This window comes from Octopus sinensis, linkage group LG9 (genome assembly GCF_006345805.1).
Source record: "Octopus sinensis linkage group LG9, ASM634580v1, whole genome shotgun sequence".
Classification (NCBI taxonomy): Eukaryota; Metazoa; Mollusca; class Cephalopoda; order Octopoda; family Octopodidae; genus Octopus; species Octopus sinensis.
The window spans coordinates 91527981-91553871 of record NC_043005.1 but is presented as its reverse complement, the minus strand read 5'-3'; the positions used below and the strand labels follow the sequence as shown (position 1 = coordinate 91553871).

Genomic DNA, 25891 nt, shown 5'->3' with positions numbered 1-25891 from the left:
TAAACCAAAAAAGAGGTATAAGGACTTGCTGAAGGCTTCCTTAAGAGATGCTAGCATCTCTCCTGTCCTGACACATAGGAAGGCATAGCTATTGATCGTAACAGGTGGAGAAGGATTGTGCATGAGGGGACAGCTACTTTTGAGAAATCTAGAGTTGCACATGAGAAAGTAAAGAGGGATGTCAGGAAGAGCATCACTGTTACACTTCCAGATGGGAAGAGTCTTCCTATGATGCTGACATGCAGTGTCTGTGCAAGACCCTGCCTCAGTTAAGCTGGACTCAAGAGTCACCTTCGTAGTCATAAAATGGGAGACAGATGAGTGACAACCTGGCCACTGGTGGTGGTGTAACACACCATACTAATCATATCTGTTGGGAACGTGGAAGAGAGTGTAATTCGGCAGGAGGACTTAAACGACATGCAAAGGTACATGAAGCCCAGTTGCAACTACAGCCAGCTATTACTGGTAAAGTTTTTGGTTGCCAATTCTGTACAAAACATTGCAGATCTTTAGCTGGGCTAAAAAGTCACATTCGTTCACAGCACCAGTAACAGTTAAGCTTCGTGCAATGGCCATACTCAATAATGAGGGGGCAGCCATCATGCTATGTATGCATGCCTGTGTATGTATTCATGTCTGTGTGTGTATATACATATATCCATACATACACGTACTTCACACGTACACACAAGGACATATGGAAACATCCATACATAACAGAAGCATGTACATAGTCACACAAATCCATACCCATAGACACACTCAAAGATGCACACACAAAGAAACAGAGGTACACACAAACATGAACACACCGATTACATACACACATATGTACACACACACACACACATATATATATATATGCACACATATATGCATATAGATAAATAGATAGGTACATAGGTAATACAGACAGACAGGCACACAGATAAATGAAGACTGAAACATGACCATATATACATGCACACTTCATACACACACACAGACAAGGACACATATGGAGACACATTCATACATAATGGATGCATGTATAGTGACACAAACATGCACACAAACACATGAATATACAGAATACACATGCATACATGCATACATACATACATACATATATATATACATGCACACACATACATGTGTATACACATGAACACTGACACACACAGATGTGCACAAACAAAAAGGACTTGGCACTGATAACAGAGCCAATGACTGTTGGAAGACAATGAAAATCTGAGAAAAATAACTAAGTAAATGAGTGGAAATTGAACTGATGAGGCAGTAAAAGGGAATGACTCTCCCCCAGACAATAAAAAAACATATATTCATACACACATACACCCTCTCCTCCTCCTCCATGATTTTTTCTCACTGTGTGTAGCATTCATTTACTCATTGCCTGTCAAGAAGCCTTCTATATTCACTTGCCCTGCACCTCTTATGTTAACTTTCTCTGTATCTCTCACCTTTCTTTATACAATGTCAACTATTACTATACAGAGAGGAACTTGCAGGAAATCAACAAGTTGGAACTGCAGAAGTAGTTAAATAAACTTTTATAATTATTTTTAAACATAATCTTGATTCACTTCAATATATTTTCTTGCTATTATATACACCTTTTCAGTTAAGGTGCTCCAGAACATCTTTACACTTTCACCAACATCTAAATCTTCAACTGATTTAAACGTTTAACCCTACAAGTTATTTCCCCTAGCAGTAGAACTAAACATCAACAAATCAACTCCGGAATGTAGAGGTCCAGCAAAAAGGAATTTGATAGATTTAGCTTTTATCTTTTACGTGTTTTAGTCTTTGGACTGCAACCATGCTGGGACACCACCTTGAAAGATTTAATTGAACAAATCGACCCCAGTACTTATTTTAAAGCCTGCAACTTATTCTATTAGTCTCGTTTGCCAAACCAACATCAGTTGCCAAGTGGTGTGAGGGAACTAACACACATACACACACGACAGGCTTCTTTTCAGTTTCCATCTACCAAATCTACTCACAAGGTTTTGGTCGGTCTGATACACGCCTCAGGTGCCATACAGTAGAACTGAATCCAGAACAATGAGATTGGGGAGCAAACTTCTTACCACATGGCCACACCTGCACCCATTAAGGACCAGACTTAAAATGGCTGCAGTCAAATGAATGATCAAAGAACAAGAGTATAAGTTTTGTAATTTAACCTACCTTAGCTTTTTCAGCATCTCTTGCTGACTGACCAGTGAGATAGACTGTAAGAGAAGGGGTTTTGGGTTTCTTTGAGATGTTAATGATTTCTTTTAACCTAGGCACACCTAGGGTTACGTTTTTGGCCGACACACCAGCATAATGGAAAGTGTTCAATGTCATCTGAGTGGCAGGTTCTCCCAAAGACTGGGCAGCTAATGCACCACACATTTCACCAGGTTGGGCCTTTAAGAAATTAATAGAAAAACAAACTTATCACATAGGAGGAATTAGAAAAATAAAGAAAAAGTGAAGCAAGTCCTTCAAATCTAGACATATATTCTGTTTATGTTAAAACCAACCAGATCTGGCCCTTCACACTTACCCTACAGTATCAATCTAAAAATAAACATCAAAATTTGAATCCAGAAGATTCATTATTAATTCGTAAAATCAATTACCTGAGCCTGTTGAAAGCGGGTTTCAATTTCACCCAAGAGCCATTCAAAAGCTTCTGTAGAAAGCCTGTATTCTTCAGCCACCCGTTTGGCACACAATGTTGATCGGATTAAGCATTTCATCAAAAGGGTTGCATTCTCATTAGCAATTATACTCAATCGGTCCTCACCTGCCACAATACACAGTTTCTTGCACAACTGACGAACACCTGTGATGAAAAAAAACCCAACCAATATCTCAATACTGTATGCAGAACAAGTTCAATCTTAACTGGCAAGTAACTATATCTACCACATTATAGTTTTGTTAATTCATAAATCTTAAAAGTGATGTTTCCACTTAATTATATTAATCTTGGAAGCTCTATATATTTGATTCTGAGGCAAGTGGTATGAAAACGAAGATCTGCTACAGAATTTAAATATAAATAACATTGATCTATATGCATAATGCACAAAAGCTTTATATTTTAGAAAGAATGCAATATGTTTATGTTGGGGAATTTTCAGCTTACTTTGTATTAGTTTGACAAATCGGTTGAAACCACATTATGGGCTTGCTTATCAGGTACTTACCTATTACTTCATGTTTATTAGTGACATGCTTAAAGAATGAAACGACAAAGGATGGAAAGCTAAATAATTTAATTCTGATTTGTTACATAATACTGCAATTCTGACATATACAAAACTATAATTAATGCTAGGAAAATAAACCTAAAATATTGGTTTCAAATTTTAGCACAAGGCCAGCAATTTCAAGGACAGGGATAAGTCACTTACAATAACCTCAGTGCTCAATTGTTACTTATTTTGTCAACCCTGAAAGAATGTAAAGCAAAGTCAACCCAAGTGGAATTTGAACTCAGAACACTAGTTGGCAAAAGCTCACCACCTCAAAATAAACGTAAAAGATTAAGACATTATTACCGTCAACAACTTTCATCGGATGAAGATCAGATGGCTTTCTTTTATCAATCCGAAAGATTTTCTGTGCATTCCAAATCAGTCTTTGTAAATTACAAGGAAGAACAACCTTTGGAAAAGAAAATCCATAATTTTGTTTTAAAAAATAATGAAAGCTAGATATATGGAGGTAAGTCCAACCACCACCAAAGATAATACTGAAGGACAATTTATTTATCTTTAGGAGATAATCTTCTAAACTAAAACATTACTGCAACACACAATTTTTTACTGGAGTCAAATTTATAACTACTTAATAATTGCATAGGACAAAAATTTGTAATTATGATTAAACATTGTTAAAAGTCAATCCAATCAAATGTCAAAATGTTCTGAAATTAATGTCATTAAAATGAACTATTAACTTCATTTTTTTTTTTTAATAGTATGTTTACAATATCTAATATCTACCATTTGCTCTTCAAGCATTAACAAGTGTCTTATTCTTGAATATGTAAACTAATTGAGGTTGGATTCAAACCCAGCCAGAATCGATGTACATATTCAGGAGTAAGACAATAAGAATTGGAGATCAAAACAACTAAACTTTAGTGTAAATATACTTATTCACTCTAGAGAAAAGTCTACAAAACAATCATCTTATTGCAAGAATCTTTCAACTCAAAAAGGAAAGAAATTCTACATTGTAAAGTGAAATCAGTAAAATCATATTACTTTGTTGTCTCCTTTGTCAAAAATGGTTCGCAAGATATTTCTGTCAGAAGTAAGTTGTTCCCACTCTCGTTCAAGTTCAGCAATAGAATGTGGATCACTCATCAGACTCTTCATTGTTTCTTCAGTCAAACATTTCTTCATATTACTGCAAATAGACAAAAAAATTATCTTCGATTACCAGCTGGAATTTTTAAAATGGCACAAATCTATTGTGGAAGTAACAAATAATGGAAAATGCCAATGCATATACAATAATTTCATTATTATTATATATTTCTGCATTAACTAGTTTTTCTTTCCTTGTTATTGTTTTTTTTAAAGGCACAATCTTATAGTTGCCTTTTAAAAATCTTAGATAAGCAGACAAAATATTTAATATAATCTCTAACAAACTAACAGAGAAGTGGTAGTTAATATGTGGTAGACATACAATAGTTAGCAGTAATTGTAAATTCATAAACTACTGAGACAGTTAACTAAGTAAATGATCAAACTAGTGTTAGCAAAAGTTATGAAGAAACAATTCTCTCTCCACACAAAACATAAACTGTTTAATGCAGGAGGCAGAGTAAGTGTAGAAGATCAGCAGCGAGAGGAGAGACATCAAATATAATTAGTTGGGTCCACCCATGCCAGCATGGAAGGCGGACTATGATGATGATGATGTAGTTTCAACATGCAAAGATGTAGAGGGCTAGTGGGCTCAAACTTGTGATATTAATTGATAAGATTAGATAATGGAAGACTCAATAAGCAGTGAGGTCAAATCTTAGTATGCTACAACACCAAAGATGAAATGACAGAAAGAATGAGATTGGAGGTGCTGTACAGCACACCCATTAATACATGCCAGCATGAAAAATATTAAAGATAATGATCCTCACTATTTCTTTCAATAAGACTTGTTCAATACTAAGATAGATTAGTCTGTATACTAATAAACGCCATCTATATTCAACAGTACAAATATTTGAAATATTTCCCATTATCAACACTTACCGCTCATTGGAAGCATCAAATTTGAATTTCTTCTCAAAGGCAATATTGGAGGGTTTCAAAGTAGGCATCTGCTGAAATTCTACACAGCATGCATCCAAACCATCTTCACCATAACGTAACTGAATAAGTTGCTCTACTTGGTTTCGGACTGTTCCATCATATTTTACCATTACACTTTCCATAGCTTTTATCAGACGTCTCTGAATATACCCTATCACAAAACAAAATAATGTAATGTTGAAAAAAACTAAGCAACATTCATAACATTAATTTACTATGGTATTCTTTGTCAATATTCTCTACTATATATGACTAATATATGCAATTTCAGCAACTGCAACACAATGAAGCTTTATTACTTTGAAACATTATGATTATAAAGTCAGAATTATCCAGGAATAAACAGCAAGTTGTATTCCCAAATTACAAGAGAAAAAAGTTATTTCTTATAAAATTTTAAGCATTTGATATTAGAGCAAGCAAGTTGAAAATTCTAATTGAAGATTATAACAATACTATGAAAAAGAAACCAACATCAAAAAGCATCCAAGGCATCAGTGCCTATCAACATATGAACCATTCTAACATTGAAATCATTAAAACATGGAGATTGGGTGATATAATACAAAACACCTACCAGTCTCAGCTGTTTTCACAGCTGTATCAATCAGACCTTCACGACCTCCCATGGCATGAAAGAAAAATTCTGAAGGAGTCAAGCCAGCCAGATAGGAGTTCTCTACAAAACCCCTTGATTCTGGGCCGTAATCATCTTTGATGAAGTGGGGTAAAGTTCTATGTCGGAATCCAAAAGGAATCCTTTTACCATCAACGTTCTGTTGGCCTACACAAGCAATAACCTGCATAACAAAAACAAAGTACTGTATAGAACAACAACTCAAGAGTGTATGTAGTAAGAAGATAGATGCAATGTATTTTACATAACATACAAAGCATGTATTGTTACACAAGAGTATTTCAAGCATAAACTAAAAGTACTAATATATTTGATGAAAATAGACAGAAAAAAATATTGTTAATAGCAACTGACCTGTGAAATATTAATTTTTGATCCTTTCGAACCAGCTACAACCATAGCTTTGAAGTTGTTGTATTCTGACAATGAGCGCTGAGCAGCACTACCTGTCTTGTCTCTGGCATCATTTAAAATACGATTCACCTGAAACATACATTTTCAACCAGATTAATTCAGTGCAAGCAAAATAAGTACAAAATTGAAACAAAAACGTTAAATGTCAGCAACTTAGTACATTTAATATTACAATACTATACATTAATTCTCACAAGAAAATGTTAAACATTACCTGATTTTCAAAAGTCTGTCTCAAGGTATTACCAGGACTTGGTTCCAATTCATCATTGTGGGCTTTCTGAATTACTTCCTTCACTTCACTCTTTTAAAAAGAATAAACAAATTTACAAACAATTAACAATATCCTATATTTCTTTAATGCTATGTAACTATTATAGTAAGCATCATTTAAAGTATCAAAATCGAACTATTTTTAACTAAAAAAAATGTGAATAAAACTATATTTTAAAATCAAGTAAACAGTGACAAAAGATCATTTGAAATCCTCAGCATTTTATATCAATCTTTTGTCATTTGTATCAGATATCACTTAGATCTATCTAATATCAGCACAAACATTTATGTGATAACAAGATTTCATCAAAGTTTCCCACTGGAAAAGACCTACAATAATTTGGAGACACTGGTAAAAAAGAGGATCTGAGGAATAGAGAGGAGAGCAAAGAGGAAGAAAGTGATGAGAGTATAATAAAAATTCACATCTATATAAATTTTAATTCTAATTATAGTTCCATCAACTTCTTGCAGTTCAATCAACATATGGATTATCTAGTCATAAATTTATTGATTAAACTCAACTTGAAATCTTTCCTCACTCTTTATGGCATTTACCTCCTTTGAAAGCTAAGTTGTAAATAGGTAGCTATGCAAAAAGGCAGTTGAATGAAAATATTTTCCTTCAAAGAAGCTGTACTTCTGTTATGTAATTATAGCTGAGTGAACTGGGTATTGAGAACTAAATGCCTCTGCCAGAGACATAGCACTGCACCAAGCTTTCAACTTATTTGATATGCTGATGGGTTACAGTTCCCTCTGCATCAAAAACAATCCTGATCAAATCATTTACTGTTCTCAGATGCCAATATTAAAACAATTTGTACAAAACCTTCAATATGAAACATACAGATCACAGAAACAGAGGAACACACTACTCACCTTAGCCCTGAGAATGGTGTCCTGGATGGCACGATATGTTGATGGATCAGCAATGGTATCTCCAATACCAATGCTATGTCCTTCTAGAAGAAGCCAGTTATTCACAACAGTTTGAATATCACCATACAGGAGGCCGGCACATTCATACCCTAACTCCAAGAAGACAATATGAACCAAAGAACCAGCGGATGTACCAAGAGTCTTTTTGCACAAAATACCAGACAGCAGTTCACCATCTTCAATAAGAACCTATAATAAATATAATTAGAAAAATTGTTTTAACAATTTTAACTGCCACTGGTTATATAGTAAGTATTAATTATCAAATGTACTTAGGTGCAGGAGTGGCTGTGTGATAAGAAGCTTGCTTCCCAACCACATGGTTTTGGGTTCAGTCCCACTGCATGGCACCTTGGGCAAATGACTTCTACTATAGTCTTGGGCTGACCAAAGCCTTATGAGTGGATTTGGTAAACAGATATTAAAAGAAGCCCGTCATATACATGTGTATATTTGTGTGTGTGTGTGTGTGTGTGCATGTGTCTGTGTTTGTCCCCGCCTCCATCGCTTGACAACCAATGTTGGTGTGTTTACGTCCCGTAACTTAGCAGTTCAGCAAGAGACCAACAGAATAAGTACTAGGCTTACAAAGAACAAGTTCTGAGGTCGATTCGTTCGACTAAAGGCTGTGCTCCAGCATGGCCGCAGTCAAACATTAAAACTTATTTTGAATCACTCTTCATTATTATAATTGTAGATAAGATTTAAATGATTACAGTAGTACAAAATTTAAATGACTAACATCATAAATTTACTATTTAAAAGCCTGGGTTCAATGAAATTCACTGGGGGTAGATTTTCTATGGTCAGACTGCTCTTTCTGTCATCAACATTCATCTATTTCCAAGCAAGTAAATATTCCTCCATTAAATAAAGACAGCACAATATCTGGACAGGTTTTCACAAAAGATTTCAAAGAGCATCATTTATACAATGGTGATGTCCATTTACAATTATGTGTTGTCAAGACAATACACAAATTTCTGTCTACCAAATCCATTCACAAGAAATTGGTCAGCTCGGGGCTATGAAGGTGCTGGTCAGTGGGACTAAACCTGAAACTACATGGTTGCCAAGCAAACTTCTTAAACTTGACTTGCTTTAAAATACAAACTGTTGTTCTAAATCCTTTACATTAGGTTGCCATTTCAAAGACACCACATTGATATTATTGAAAACAATTACTTAGGTTTCTGAGAAGGCAAAAAATTCACAAACTACACAAAATGAAAACAATTTAAATCTAGTTTCTAAATTACAGTAGGATTTAATTTCAAGGTCAAAAAATTTTTAAACCTTTCAATTCCAAAGCCCCAGAGGATTTTTTTGGCTCATGTCACCAACCTGCCTAGAATTACCCAAGGTAAATTTAAATGAGAATTTCAGCACAAATCACATTTGTACATTTGTGAAAACATGATTTCACAATGTAAACAATTGTGTTACAGTGTCTGACATTGACTTGATATGAGCTCTTTAATTTTCAGAGAATTTTTAGCGACATCAATTTTTTACTGACAAAAAATGGATACCAGTTTCATGTAGTCAAGCAGTGAATCAAAATTCAAAGGCTTTTCAAAAGACATGCAGAAATATAGCAAAGTATATAACAAACATAAAAACTACATATGTGATTATGAACTGGCCATTTCGATTCCTAAAAGTGAAACCAGCAATTCCAACAGCAAATAAAGGACATGAATTTGCACTTGAATGGAGTAACTTTTTCTTAGTGATTTTTTTTTTTGGAAGAGACTGGACCTAGGAACAGCCTTTCCAAGGAAACAAAATCAGACTTTCTTTTTAATTTTTCCTTTGAATTTGGTTGAAGCAATTGTGGAAATGAATCATTATGCAGAACAATAAACCAAGAGAAAATCTAAGCAATTCTTGCTATCAACATTATTATGGGTATAAGAAAGCAACCCAGAATTATAAATGGGTAGATAATTCAGTAATGTACACAATTCTTCTATATTAAAATTTTGTTGTAGACCCAACTGAATATTAGCTAATAACTCATTTTCTATGGTGATGCCTAAACAAAATTGTAATTTTACATTTCATTAAATTTACCTCTATTTACCTGTAATAAAATTAACTCTGAGACAAAAATTATGCAAAGATTTGATTAAGAATATTTTTTTTAAAATTGAGTTCCAAAAATAACATCAATAATAAAAAGCGTTTTTTTATGAAACCAGTCTAAATTTATGATTATTTTAGAATTTAACTGAAGCACATAACAGGTGTGTTTTAGTTAGAAATGTAGTAGCAAAAATGTTAAATTCTGACACTAAACCCTGCCTAAAGATTTCTCAGCTACATTCATGATTAATTGACATTCCTACAGAGTCTCAAAACTCTACCTCATTCACTTTTCTACAATTATTAACTACAAGAGCAGCTACAACTTCATATTTGTAAACTGCATCAAACTCTAAACTTGCATGAAAATTAAAATAAAACCATGATTTAGAAATGCATGTCGACATTCTTCAAAAGCTCAGTGTTACTCCTTATCTAAAGCACATTGGGATGATGCAACCACTGTGTGATGAGCAATAGTTGACTAAGGCAAATGCAGAGACAAACTAAAATACTGATTACTGCTGTCTTTCAGAAATATCCAGATCGGCACGTAAAAAGCACCCACTACACTCACAGAGTGGTTGGCGTTAGGAAGGGCATCCAGCTGTAGAAACACTGCCAGATCAGACTGGAGCCTGGTGCAGCCTCCTGGCTTCCCAGACCCCTGTCGAACCGTCCAACCCATGCTAGCATGGAAAACGGACGTTAAACGATGATGATGAATATTAATTGTATAAATATCATGCATAACACTTGCCACCTGATGCTGCAGCATAATGACAGACTCAACAGATTATGAATACAGTCTTTTCCTGAACTACACAACAAAATTATTGGATTAAATGAAACTGTTTAACTAGTTAATCCCATTTATGACATTCCATGAAAATGTGCTATCTTCTAAACAGACAAGCAAAAACTAACTTTTGTGTCTCCTGGAGATATCCATTTGTAAGGTCCCTCGTCTTCAGCATCAGGGTGAGTGCTGTGTGAACGGATACAATTGACACGTCCTGGGATGATCAGAGAAAAGAGCTGTTTCCCAGTCCACAGTGGTTTGGGTTTGAAAATAGCAGGAGGAGGCATGCGTCCATCCCATCGTGGAAGGTACATGAGTAAGTTCATCATCTGAGCCTGAAAGAATAAGAGGAAGGGAAAAAGCATTTTTAAATCTTTACTTTCAGAACAAAAAAAAAATGGCATGAAAGCAAAAAACAAATTTTAATAAAAAGACAAACGTATTTACTCTGCTTAAAAAGACATCCCGTTTTGTCATTTTCCTGACAGCTGCAAGTGTGTCCTGTACAATACCCATGACAGGCCGGTTGGCTTGAGGAGTGAGAATCATACGAGGTACAGCAGCCAGGTTGTAAATTTCTGCTTTTGTCTCCAAAGATTGAGGCAAGTGAAGATTCATTTCATCACCATCAAAATCAGCATTGTAAGGGGTTGTTACACTAAAATATAAGTACAAATACACATGAAATGTAAGTACAAAATCTACCATCCCATTTTACAAATCAACTGAATTTCCATAAGGAAATTTAATGAAGATTTTAATTAGTTACAAAGCTACAAGTCTTCCTGGCAACTGAACTCCTTTTTACTTAAATCCAAGAAATTAATTTAAACCAAATCTTTTTGTTTTGAACTTACCACAGTGTTCTATAAATTTTATCTTCAATGGTAATAACATAATATTGTCAATTTAATTCAATAATAACATCATTTTTGAAGTATGCATGATAGAAATACAATAGAAATAATTAAATTCAAGTTTACCTTAAATTTAATCTAAATGTAGACCAAGGTAGAACTTTGACTCTGTGACACATCATACTCATTTTGTGAAGTGTTGGTTGTCGATTAAAGATGACAACGTCATTGGTCTGCATGTGTCTCTCAACCTTAATAAAATCAATAAAAAATAGATTATTAACTGCAACAATAACACAGGTATAGAATAATAATTTTGTTGCAGAAGGAATGTGACCTCAAGGAAAGAAATAACATTTATCATACCTTGTAACCAATTTGTAAATGGAGATCTGAAGCTTTAGGATGGTATCGTAGATCAATTCTTTCACCATTGTCTCTGATAATATATTTAGCACCAGGGTATTGATTGGCACCTCGATTGACCAAATCATGCATTCTGAAAATATGAACATTTTAAAAACTTTATTATACCACACTTTCTTTTCATCTCCAGTACAAACCCATTTTGTTAGATGATAAACTGAAGTATTTTTAACAGAAAAAGAAAAACTAATTCAAAAATTATATCTACCCCAAAATTGAAAATTATATGTCCCAATATTGTTCACATCTTAAAAATCCTCTAAGAAAATTTTTTTTAATAAAAAAAAAGGAACCAGGAATGGCTGTGTGGCAAGAAGCTTACTTCCAACCACATGGTTCCGGGTTCATTCCCACTTCGTGGCACCTTGGGCTCTTCTACTATAGCGTTGGGCTGACCAAAGCCTTGTGAGTGAATCTGATAGACAGAAACTGAAAGAAGCCCATCGTATATATGTATGTGTACGTGTGTGTCCCACCCACCCACCATTGCTTGACAGCTAATGTTGGTGTGTTTACGCCAACAGAACTTAGCGGTTCAGCAGAAGAGACCAATAGAATAAATACTAGGCTTACAAAAATAAGTTCTGGGGTAGATTTGTTCAAATAAAGGTGGTGCTCAAGCATGGACACAGTCAAATGACAAACAAGTAAAAACTACTTTACTTGAACACATTTTGATCCAAAATTAGCTTTAATTATATTTTTAATTTCAAAACAATTATCAAAATGTTATCCAATTATTTCATAATTAACATATGGATTGCAGAGAATGAATTTATTAATACAAATTTCAAGTCCAAACTCTCAAAACAGATACGTAATCGAAATTTTAAATGAATTGCAAAAATACAACCAAACATGTCTCGTTTCAAAAACATTTAAATAAAATCATATAACGGGTGAATGCTTGAGAGGAAATTAATGCTTCACTTGCCTGTCAATATTGAATGGTGTGACAATTTCTGGGAAAGTTAAATTTTGTGCAATACTTCGAGGGACTCCAACTTGATCAATCCGTAGATTGGGGTCAGGTGTGATAACAGTACGAGCTGAAAAGTCTACACGTTTCCCCATCAAGTTGCCACGAACGCGGCCCTCTTTTCCTTTCAAGCGTTGTTTTATGGATTTTAATGGGCGGCCAGATTTTTGTACAGCCTGGAATTAAAATACAAAGATCTATTATAGAACCAAATTGAACCGAATTTATTCAATTACCAAAACTATCTTATCATGCTACCTCAGCTGAACATTTCTACAATTGTACAAAATTTACATAAGATGTGTTTTACAGTTGCAGAGCCAATTGTGATGTAGGAATAACAAATTTCTGTGTGATAAACTGAGCAGATAAGGAATTCTGCTTAATATAAACCAATGTTCGAATTTATAATCTACAATTCAACATCTTAAACGCCCATGAACAACATTTAGTTTAAAATTTCCTCTGAAAACAAAACACATGTCTCATAGCAATCAATACCAACGCATAAGAAATGTTTCAATATCATTTGAACAATATTTCATACACATACAATAGAAATTGTGAAGATAAACTTTAAATACTTAAAATAACACATCATTTAATATCCCTAGTGGCAGATGCTCAGGAACAATAAACACTGAAAATGCTCTGAGACCAACTTCCGTCACTTTCCAGGGAGAAAAACTAGAAATAGTTGATAGTTTCCGTTACCTAGGTGACCAAGTCAGCAGCGGGGGTGGGTGTGCTGAAAGTGTAACTGCTAGAGTAAGAATAGCTTGGGCAAAGTTCAGAGAGCTCTTACCTCTGCTGGTGACAAAAGGCCTCTCGCACAGAGTGAAAGGCAGACTGTATGATGCGTGTGTACGAACAGCCATGCTACATGGCAGTGAAACATGGGCCGTGACTGCTGAGGATATGCGTAAGCTCGCTAGAAATGAAGCCAGTATGCTCCGATGGATGTGTAATGCTGGTACTCACACTCGGCAGAGTGTAAGTACCTTGAGAGAAAAGCTGGACCTAAGAAGCATCAGTTGTGGTGTGCAAGAGAGACGTTTGCGCTGGTATGGTCATGTGGCGAGAATGGATGAAGATAGCTGTGTGAAAAAGTGCCACACCCTAGCGGTTGAGGGAACCTGTGGAAGAGGCATAGCTGTGTGAAAAAGTGCCACACCCTAGCGGTTGAGGGAACCTGTGGAAGAGGCAGACCCAGGAAAACCTGGGACGAGGTGGTGAAGCACGACCTTCGAACTTTAGGTCTCACTGAGGAAATGACTAGAGACCGAGACCTCTGGAAGTGTGCTGTGCGCGAGAAGACCCGGCAGGACAAGTGAGTCCACAACCCGTGGCCTTCTACATGGGATGGAGCCAGCCTACGTATGCATACCTTCCCTTCTTGGGACACAAAACTCTACTTGTGAAGACGTGTTGAGGCAAGTGAGGATCAGAATCGAAATCGATCAATGGAAATTGCGGATGTGCTACCAGTGCCGGTGGCATGTCGAAACTCTGCTTGTGAAGACCCATTGAGGCAAGTGAGGATCAGAATCGAAATCGATCAATGGAAATTGCAGATGTGTTACCAGTGCCGGTGGCATGTAAGAGAACTTTCCGTTTCGCGACCGTTGCCAGCACCGCCCCGTTTCGTGTCCGTTGCCAGCCTCGCCTGGCCCTCGTGCCGGTGGCACATAAAAAGCACCATCCGTTCGTGGCCGTTTGCCAGCTCTGTCTGGCACCAGTGCGGGTGGCACGTAAAAAGCACCCACTACACTCACGGAGTGGTTGGCGTTAGGAAGGGCATCCAGCCGTAGAAACACTGCCAGATTTGACTGGGCCTGATGAAGCCTTCTGGCTTCACAGACCCCAGTAGAACCGTCCAACCCATGCTAGCATGGAAAACGGACGCTAAATGATGATGATGATGATGATGCGGGCATAGGTTAGACATGCATAATACCAAATTAGTAAATAATTATTTTTAACACAGGCAGAAGGCCAGAAACTTTGTTGGGAGAGAATAATCAAGTATTTGACTAGAATTTTATTTTATTAACCCTTAGAAGGGCAACAGGTAAAATTGACTTTGTGGGATCTAAACTCAGAGTTTAAAGGGCTATAACTAAATATTGCAAGGCATTTTGTTTGACAAGTTTGTCAACCCATTGCCCTGAACTAGTAAAATAACAAAATCCAATTCATTTCAGCAATTAAGTAATTTCCCCTGAAATGTCATTCTTGGAAAACTTTTTCCTGCAAAAAGCAGATATTTAATACTTCTAAAACATCAAAACAATTAAGAAACAAAAGAAACGAGCTTAATATACCTACCCGAGGTAAGCCTGGCAGTTCATTATCCACTAATGTTGCCACATGATACTGCAACATTTTAGTGTCTTCTGCAATAATGTGAGCAGCAGCTCCATTTTGTTCGTTTTTACGAAGCTGGTTGTTTGCTTTGACAATATCTGCCAATTTGTGTGTTAAGTCATCCTGAAATTCAAAATTTAAATGAATACAAATGCTTGACAGAAAAACATTTATATATGAAGAAGGAAAAAATGTTCACGAGATCCTAGAGTTGTCATGTAGTTTACACAATCCTAGTTATCATTTCCATATTATTCTTAAATTCTTGTCTTGTAGAATTCATATTCAGATTTCTATTGTCGATTAATTCATCAAATATTAAAGTTAGTATCATATATGCATTTTCATTTGTTCATTAGCTTTTTCCATGCTGGCATGGGTTGGACAAATACATATTCAAGAATTGTTTTCACAGTTGATGCTCTTCTTGTCACTGTTATCATTTTTTTTTAATTAATAGATCATTTACACAATTTATCTTAAGCTACCAGATAATTTGTTAGCAGGGAATGTCAACAATCACCTTTTTTCACAAATAGAGAACGTAAACACACACACACACACAATGTGCCTCCTCAACCAACTACACTCAAAAGGAGTTGATCAACCCAAAGCTACAGAATAGAAGACACTTGCTAAATTGCCACACAAATGAACCCTGTCTCCATGTGACCATGCCTGCATATGTGTTTATAAATTTTGTCCTAAACATTTCTCAGATATACAGCATCTATTTTTTAGGAATTAATAAAGACAAAACAGTGAATTTACAATAAAATAAATTGTGCAGTGTTTCTATACTGAAAATATACACACTGAAAAAAAAAATTTCACTTATAATTAAAATATTTATAAAGTTTATTTGAACACTTGCTATGACTGAGATAAAGTTATTAATAAGATAGATCCTTCCTAACCTGATTTCTGGCAGAACCATACATAACAACAGCTGGCCTCATGGGAAGGGGAGGCACAGGTAATACAGTAACTATCATCCAATCTGGGCGAGAATATTTGGGATCCATTCCCAGAATTTGGCATTCTTCATCCGATATTCTTTTAAATATTTCCAAAACTCGTTCAGCTGTTAGGGTAATTTTCTTCTCCTGTGAATCTTCATTCACTTGCTTCCACTCTGCTATCAAATCCAAACCCATCCGACGTATTTTAGGCTGGAAACGACCACATCCACCATGACCCTGTAAAAGAATTCATTAAAAGTGACAAAAATACATCCACTTTTAACAAAGAGTAATATCTTTCTGTTACAGACACAACAAATACATTATAGTGCATGTGTAAATATATTTGTATGCACATATAAAAAAAAGAAAATGTTCACACCCTACACCATCAAACTAAACATCTCTTCTCACATTTCCTCTTTCTCATGCACTATGCTTATCTCTCACTCCCCAATCCTCTCCTCACAGTATTCATTGCTATCCTGTTGTTTCTCACCTCCTCTATATACCCTTGTTTCACCAGTCACTGCATTCCCCACACCCACACACTTTGCATTTATGTGAGGGTATGCTCTAGTACTTCACCACCAACTCTCTCCCACCTTCGCTTGCACTCTCTTCCACACTCTCTTGCATTCTTGATCACTCACTTTCTCTCCCTCTGACTGGGGTAACCATGTATCTCCTCTACAACAAGACACCTGTTTCTATCTCTGTCACACTCTGACCTCTCATCACCTGGCACAAGGCCACCTCCTCCAATGCCTCCCCCATCTCAAAGAGTCTTTGTCTTGCAAGTTACTTGGTGACCCTCACCAGTGCTGGTGCATCCAGTCCACACTGTAAAGTGGTTGGTGTTTGGTCAGGCATCCAGCTGTAAAAACCATGCCAGAACAGGCCTTGCCAGTGCTGGTGTCACGTAAAATGCACTCAGTTCACGCTGTAGGGTGGTTGGTGTTAGGAAGGGCATCCAGCTGTAAAAACCCTGCCAAAACAGTGAAGTTTGGTGCAGTCTTCTGTCTAGCCAGCCCTTGTCAAACCATCCACCAACCCATATCAGAATGGAAAACAGAGGTGAGATGATGATGATTTGTATGAACATATATATATTATATATCATCATTGTTATTTAATGGCAGTTTCTGTTACTGGCATAGGTTGGACGGTTTGACAGAAGCCTATGAGCCAGAGGACAGTGCCAAGCTCCAATGCTTTAGAATGGTTTCTTTGGTTGAATGCTCTTCCTAATGCCAACTACTTCGCAAAGTGCACTGGCTACTTTTTACATAGCACCAGTACTAACAACGTTGTCAAATAACTTGAAAGACAAGAGCCCTTAACTGAGAGGTGTAGTATTGAGGAAGGTAGATTTAAGCCAGATGATGAGGTCAAAATCAGGTGTCATGCAGTAGAGGAGATACGTGGCTGCCCCAGTAGGGAAAGGAGAGATAGTGAAGAGGCATACCCTCAAATTACAGGAAGGTAAAGTGATCCAGAGGATTGGATAGGGTGAATAGGTAAGTTCCCAAGAGTGTGAAAGGAGAATGATAAATGGACAGAGATGGGAAAAGAGGGAATACAGTGAATGGGGAATATGAGTAAAGATGTAACCAACAGTGAATACCAGTTTGGAAGAGAGGAAGTAGGATTGGGACAGCGAGGAGGTAGGTGGCAACACAGGTGATGTTGAGTGTGGGTAGTGTGTGAGAGATGCACAGTGCCAGGGATGTCAGAGGTATATAGGGGTGGAAATAGGAGATGAACATAAGTTGTAGGGGATAAAATTGGTAGAATGAGAGAGTGTAAAATAAAAGAATGGAGAAGAATGAGGGTGTTGAGCAGAAAATAAAATGGTAAGAAATGATATTGAGAATGAGAGAGACGAAGCAGCTCCACTGACACTTGGATTTCTTTTTTTTTAAGTATCAATGATTTAGGGCGTTTGAAGCTGATATTTATTTGAAGTAACAAATTAAAAGTTTCATTTGATATTTGAGATATGTTATTTTAGACAGTTAGTTTTGAACTTTTTAAATCGTCAAATGTGGTCTATGAAATTTAGGATTTACTGATAGATATAAAGGACAAAATAGAAGAAAAGTGGTAGATGGAGGAAAATATTGACCAACCCAGCTTGTTGATAATGATTACAAAATTAATTCAACCAACATTTTGACTGTAAATATAATATACTTACTTTTTTTAATTGTTCCATTTCAGTTTCATTCTTGCTAACATCCATTTCATCTCCACCTTCACAAATACGCTTTCCTTTGCAGAGATCATACACGTGAGCAAGACGTTTACGTGGGTAACCTTTTGACTTGTTCACAATATCTTTGATTTTGGGGTTTTGCTGAAGCAAAAAAATTTATAATCTTTAATCTAAATCAATCAATTAGCATTCTGGTTTACAAAAGCATTAACATTGCAATTGAATTTTTAAGTCTCCTAAAGGATAAAATGTTAAGAAATAATTCAAAGGATATAAACATTACATCTTTGGACATATAATAGAAATATTAATATTTTAAAATTTCTAATTTTGTTGCCATTTAAAAGCTATAAATTTTATGAATTCACACTAAATGCTATCTACACATCCACTGATCAACAATGTTTTGTATGTAACATTACAAATCAATTAATATTAATCTTAATTACTTGAACAACATTTCCAATAGCAATACACATTCAATTATTTTTATATGCATGGTAGCACAGATCAAGAAAATCTTAATTGCATTTTGACAGAACTAACTTTATTATTTTTGCAGATGTGCAGGTTTAAGTTAAGTGTAATAATGCCATGCCTAGGTACATAGCTGAACTCCAAATACAACCAAGCATCATAATCTTATAATCGCTTGCTTTAGAAAATTATATTTATCTATTCCATAGGTATGGAACCTCATTTTTAAAAACATGAAATATGAAGTTACAATATTCATGCTTCACATACATCTTTATAAAAAATTTAATTGTTTTTCCATGAAATATAAATTGTTTTAAATAACTATGAAATTAACAGTAACTTTGGTAATATTTCACAAAAAAAAATCACAGACAAGTAAAAATTTAAATCATGAAAATACATACCGAGTCCATCAAGAGTTTTGAACAGAAGAAGCAGACACATCGGATTATTTTAATGGTCTTCACCAAAAAGCCAATATGATAAACAGGTTTTGCCAATTCAACGTGGCCAAAATGTCCAGGACACTCAGTCATGTTGCCAGCACAAGTTTGGCATCGGGACAATCTGTCAGTGGTCCCTTGTCGAGGGTCCATGAGGCCACCAAGTTTTGGACGACCTGCTTCCATTGTTTCTGGGTATTTAATACCCCCTTCTGTGACCGACATACGTCGCTGAAATGTTATTATAATATTAAAATTATTTACAATTTTAAATATTAAGATTTATTTCTCTTATAAAAAAGAATAGAAAAATTAGTTGAAGAGGATACGAATTACAGAAAGAAAGCTTCTGAATAATACAGTAATGTAGGATATCTGGAGTTATTATAAAAGCTGGTAACCTTAGAAGAGCAGAAACTTTTACAAGGGTCATTGTATTAATACACAAAGATCACTGGTCGGATGTTAATGAGTGAGTATCCACCAAACTTGAATTTCGTTTTTCTTTTTTTCCTGAAATGGTGAATGTGATTAGTTTGCTGTCCTATTATATATATATATATATATATATATATATATTTCTTCCCAAGTGTTAAACTAATACACCGGTCTTCGTCTTTTCTTCTCTGTAAATTTGAACTATATATATAAATATATCACCATCATCATCATTTAACATTCACTTTCCATGCCTGCATGGGTTGGATGGTTTGAATGAGAACTGGCAAGCCAGGAAGCTGCACCAAGCTCCAATCTGATTTGGTAAGGTTTCTACAGCTGGATGCCCTTCCTAACACCAACCACTCAAGAGTGTAGTGGGTGCTTTCACATGCCACTGGCACGGGAGCTAGTCAGACAGCACTGGCATCAGCCATGCTTGAATGATGCATTTTACATGCCACTGCCACAGGTTCCAGTCAGGCGGCACTGTCATTGGCTGCAACTACAATTCGTGGCTGATGACAGTGCCACCTGACTGGCACGTAAAGGCATACAACTACTAAAGAGCATATTTTGGCTTTGTGAAAAAGGCCAGTTACTGTGTAGAACTTGAGCACTTTTAAGACAATCTGCTCAGTTTTGTGTATGCTGAGCATTTGAGGGATTTCCATAAGAATTGTTCATAAGAAAGAGGTGGTAGAGGTGTAATTATGAGATTGTAGAAAATGTTAAGCAGTCCTTTTGGGGTGAGAGTTGTGGTCTAGTAAGATCAATACAAAGTACATCAACAACTACCTGTCAACAATTGTAAGAAAAATAAGCAACTACTGGTCAACAACTGTAAAAAAAACATCTGGAACAAAAAAATTCCAAGAATAATATTGTGACAAGTAAGGACTGGATGTGTGATTGCCTACACTTGCCCGTGGCCTTATACTTAATTAGCTCTACTTGTATATTATTTCGTAAACACAATATAGGAGACAAGAAGAGATAAGGCAGGTGAGTCAAAGTAGCTGAATGAAGGTAGTACGTGACAAGCCGTCTCTCAGGAGACTATTACAGTAATGATAGAAAAGAGAAACATCACATTTGTGGGTCAAAGGTTTAAATGTTGGGACGTTGAGTGGAAGAAATTTAGAATGTCTGTGTAGCTGGTAGCACTGTCCCAGTTATGGTGATGGAACACTTGGGAGAGTACCTTTTGGTTATCTCACCGCCATTAAAAAATTGGGTTATCTCCCCACCGTTTTACGAGAAATATCGGTGCTTTTGGTTATCTCCCTCAACTAAAAAATTGCTTAACCCTCAATAAAGCAAAAAAACATGAAAAGTGAACAGATTAACCATCTTATTGAATCTGATAACATTTTTTATAACAAATCATGCCATGCCTATTGAGGAGGCCAAACGTCAACAATGTATTGAATCAAAAGGATCTAACACTTTTAATCCAATCTAATGTCTGCACATAAACTCAATTTTTTAGTGGGGAGATAACCCATTTTTTTTAATGGGGGTGAGATAACCAAAAAGTACCAATTTAGTTAGTGTGTGCAGTTGCATGCAAAACAGGCAGAGGATGTGGAGGCTTCCCTTGGTGAGAATACTACATACAAAACCATCATGTCTGAGAAAAGATAAGTTCACAGAGCTAGCAAAGGTCTTTGCAACAAGGCAGCAAAAGGAACGACTAGTTTGCATGTTAGTTTTGCAGGAGCTGTGATGTAGAGTAAAAGCTATCAAGTTTGAAGGGGTAAGCAATTTTTCTTCAAAATGTTGCCGGTTTTTTTTTTTTCCTCTTTGAACACTTGGGAGATTTGGTACTGTGAGTTTGTTTATGTGGGATGTAGAGAAGGCTGTAAGGAATACTTACGAAATAAACCAAGTCAGAAAATCAATAATTGATATGCAAAGTAACAAAAATTCCTATACTAAAATGTTCCTGTTGTAAGGACAACTCGACTTGGCTACAGTTCACCCGACAGCAGCCATGAAGTTGTAAATAACAAAGATGGAGAAAGGGTTATATAGCCAAAGTATCGCCGTTATGAAAAAAAAAAAGAGGATTCAACACGACGATTTATTACTAATGTTAGTGCCAAGTTCATCATCATCAAGCAACTGTCAGTTTCTGATGGTGTACTGAGTGACAACTTTATCCAAAATGTCTTTAAATATGCTTTCAGAGATTTGGCTGCAATTTCTAGCAAGTCGTTTAGGCCCACAACGTTTTATATAGTGCTTTATGAAGCGATTCCCAGGCAAAATAAAGTAAATAAAACGAGTGTGTTGTGGAGACCACCAGGCTGAATAAATACGTATGATCATAAGCCATTAGTGCAAATCTATGGGTTGGGGGTAATTTCAATGTTTTTTTTTTAGAAATAATTCTTTATTCTACCTACTATCAGTTCATGTAACTGTCAGAAATGATTATCAGATCAAGATAAACACTTGCAACAGACCAGCATATAAACCAGAAAAAACATGTTTCTCATAAGTTTAACACCATAAATTTGGACCAAGCACTGGCTCTTAACTACCACTTGAGATCGTAATATGGGTTATTTACAATTGTTGACTATAGGTGCTCAATTGTTTTATGATCATATTAGGGAAAGAATGGATGAGAAAGAAAAAATACAATCTAAGCTGGGTTTATACATAAATTTAATGACATCGAATTACATTCCCTACTTTTTCCGTGGCGATTATGGATACCACTGGTTACAAACTATGCAAGTGGGTGGCTACAGTTAACGCACCCCTTATATTTTCGATATGATATTACAGACGTTGATCCAACGAGCTTAATGTAGTCTTTTAGCCCAGGTTGGCTTTGATCGGACACACCTAATACCTAAGGCAGTGGTTCTCAACCGGGGTCCATGCTACAAAATAGTAAATCGAGGATCCACAATAGTATTTTAAGAACCCCTGAAAATAGTTTTCTTTAGACGTACGTATTGGAAGAAACAGCTAGTTTTCTTTCTCTAACATTGTGTAGTTCAACCTACACAAATTAATGTGTGGAAAACAAAATAGGAATTTGAAAGAAATTTCTATAAAACAAGTTTTTAAACATCGAATGGCTATGGGGGTCCACCTGAATAAAAGATAGCCCAAAACGAAGGTTAGCCTAAAATAGTAATCAATAGGGTCCATAGATGGAAAATGGTTGAAAACTCCTGACCTCAGGTATACCAGCCGTAACGAGGGAGATATAGCTGTTACTTCTAACGTGTCAAGCAATCACGTAGAACCATCATCAATGAAACATTTGGATTTAAATCCCGCCGATTTTAATTTTGCTGCTGAGTCACACGGAGCCGATAAAAGGAAGAGATCAATATAATCGACTGGGTGCCTTCCCCCGACACCGTAACAGTAAATATTGGAGATACCTGTTAGAAATCATATTCAAATGAACCAACATAACACATGTAATACGATGTCTAATCTTTGTTCCAAGTGTATAAAAGTAATGCTAACTTTAAATCGGTGTGTGGAACTGCAAGAGTTTATTTTGATTTTTTTTTTCTTGCAGCATGGCTTCACTTCCGACTCTTCATCAATCGGTGATGAACAGAACTTGTATATTCGATGTTAACACCCGCCCGACCACCCATGTGTCCTTTTCTTTAAGACGGTAAGGTAGGATTTGATGACTAAGCTCTAGCAAGTCGAACGACTACGTAAAGGCTCCGGTACTACTTAAATACAGAGGTCCTTTCCTTGGTTCGTGATATATGCTATTATGTTCAGCTTCATGTCAGACCTAAGATCCAAGATTTTAATTTGTGAGCATTCTATCCCTTATTCGAACAGCGAATTTCCAAGACCGCATTATTCAATGTGTCTTCCTCTCCTTTTAGACGATAGGATGTGATTTCAGAGCGAGTTTTAGCTGCTATTTCTAGTGGGGCAAACGCCGCCGCCTCCACCGCAAAAACTAACTTCCATAGGTCGTTATATACCGATGAATGAAGGCAAGAATGTGTGTGTGTGTGTATATATATATATATATATATATATATATATATATATAATCAAAATAAGTAACAAGGATATCCTTGTTGCTTGTTTTGATTATAATTACCCCATTTGATTTATATGGATAAATACCCTACCAAATTCTGGTGCTTTTAACTTAAGTACCATATTCATCTGAATCTAAATTTTGCTGATCTTACAATACTATATATTTTTTCTTTTATCAATTTAAAATGAAAAATTCCCTCCTATTATATATATATACATACATAGACACACACTAGTTTTGTCCCCAATTTCCATACTCTTTTCCTTTCCCATTGAGACTTCGAGGAAGGGCTTGTTCCCTAATTCCGCATGGATTATACTTACACAGCATCAGGAGTAATGAAGAGTAAATAAAAAGAACGGTAAAGAACTTGGCCTGTATCACATTATGCGAAAAATACTACAGAGATAACCAACATTTCCTCAAATATATAAAAAGGTTGCGGGAAATGAAAAATAAATTTTATCTAATGACACCTCTAACATTGACTATTATTACTTGGACACATTTCAATAGGGAGGACTGTTTGCTGAATATTAAGCTTCATTCGGCATAGACACACTTTTAAATGGTAACCAATTTTATATTTAATGAACAAGGAACGTTTAAATAAATAAATTCTTCACAGCATAATAAGGTTGATTCTGTTGAACTTTAGAAACAATGAAGTCACACAAAAGACAAAATTACTTTCAAATTTTCATTATGGAAACACTAATTTTTAAAATATTTCAAGTTTTTAAACAACTGTGATACCATAATTTGTTATTTAAAATCTGCAGGGAAAAACGAAATCCAATAAATACGTTTATTTTGGGTTTTGATAATGACTGGGAATTTCTCAACGGATTTGATATACGCAATCACTTCTTTCAATAACCAAAATCTCCATTGGTTATTATCTTTACCTCTCAAACGGAAAATATATATATATATATATACATATTGGTAAAAACGGTAAGATAATAAAGGAAAGAAAGAGGCCTCGATATTATGTAAATAGAGGAATTTATCTGAAGAGATGGTGGTGTGGATTTTCCACCTCGGCATCCGAAACTCAGAGTTTTATCTTGGCTACCGAATAATTGTCACATGTTTTATATATATACATATGTATGATATGTAAACAAACAAGCTTACGATTTCATCTGGACTTAAAATGCCGAACTGGATCCTCTTACATTCCCTTAAGGGTGCATTGGAGTCTTCTACGTAGGCCATAATGAGCAGCTAAAATGGCGCAACCTTCCACTCCTCTGCAGCTTGACTGAACGGAGCGCTTCGTCGCCTTATATACTTATTCTAATTAGGGGTTCACACATTCATTTCCACGGCTTTTTCCGATTTTCACCGTACCAGCTATTAAATAGTTTAATAAAACTATAAATTATTAAAAAACTAATTCAATGCTTTAATGACATTTAATTATTTTTGTGATATTATTTCTAGTGAAAAAAATAATTTAATTTAGTAAGTTATTAAATGTTTTTGCATCATCTTCCCGGAAATGTACCGTGCTGAATTACGTAATTTTTTAATTTTCTATGCAACCAAAATATTTAACATTTTAAGAAATTGGTTACATTTACCTAAACTTTATTTTTATTATTGTTAAATAATAGTCAAAATTTTAAAATTAAATGGTAATAGTCTATGATCTAATATTTAATTGTCATCATCATCGTCAACAACAATAAACTGAAAATAAAGCTTATATAGTTCAGTACTTATTTTTTTTTACAATATATCAATGTTTTTGCTTTATTCACATAACTACTTGCTTAGAAACGTTTATTTTTACACCCAGATTATATCTTTAGTAAAATTTAGGATCTTTTCACTTTACCAGTATGCGAAGTTTAAAATTTTTTAGTTACATAGAGAATATTTTTAAAATCTGCCGATTAAAGTGAAAAGATCCCAAATTTATTGTAACAATTCCGTAAAACATTGTCAATCATAAACAAGATTGTTAGATACGAATAATGTGTTGATTAGTTATAACATTACACCAAATAGCTGATATGTATAGTATATGTATATATAAATCATTTGCTTGGTACTACTAGCGAACAATGGTCCCGGTGCGCGCACTCGCGCTAGCTAGTCGTAAGTAGTCGATCCTACAACGACTTGTGCGTATGTTTCTATTTCAAGGCTGAATACATATCAAAG

General features: G+C 35.5%; 1 protein-coding gene across 1 annotated transcript in view; it reads right to left on the bottom strand.

The window, feature by feature from the left end:
* The window catches only part of LOC115215864 (DNA-directed RNA polymerase II subunit RPB1), a 35559-nt gene extending 10542 nt beyond the window's left edge, over window positions 1-25017 (bottom strand). The window contains exons 1-19 of the mRNA XM_029785209.2: window positions 24857-25017; window positions 19192-19461; window positions 18290-18448; window positions 16045-16326; window positions 15089-15250; window positions 12716-12936; window positions 11722-11854; window positions 11482-11606; window positions 10946-11156; window positions 10624-10833; window positions 7549-7797; window positions 6605-6694; window positions 6331-6459; window positions 5917-6139; window positions 5280-5490; window positions 4281-4425; window positions 3570-3675; window positions 2643-2848; window positions 2203-2427 (exon numbers count right to left, since the gene is read on the bottom strand). Of these exons, the coding sequence (XP_029641069.1) occupies window positions 2203-2427; window positions 2643-2848; window positions 3570-3675; window positions 4281-4425; window positions 5280-5490; window positions 5917-6139; window positions 6331-6459; window positions 6605-6694; window positions 7549-7797; window positions 10624-10833; window positions 10946-11156; window positions 11482-11606; window positions 11722-11854; window positions 12716-12936; window positions 15089-15250; window positions 16045-16326; window positions 18290-18448; window positions 19192-19461; window positions 24857-24937 (3438 nt within the window). The 5' untranslated portion in view covers window positions 24938-25017. The remainder of the gene's footprint in view (window positions 1-2202; window positions 2428-2642; window positions 2849-3569; window positions 3676-4280; window positions 4426-5279; window positions 5491-5916; window positions 6140-6330; window positions 6460-6604; window positions 6695-7548; window positions 7798-10623; window positions 10834-10945; window positions 11157-11481; window positions 11607-11721; window positions 11855-12715; window positions 12937-15088; window positions 15251-16044; window positions 16327-18289; window positions 18449-19191; window positions 19462-24856) is intronic.
* Between the last annotated feature and the right edge of the window lie 874 nt (window positions 25018-25891).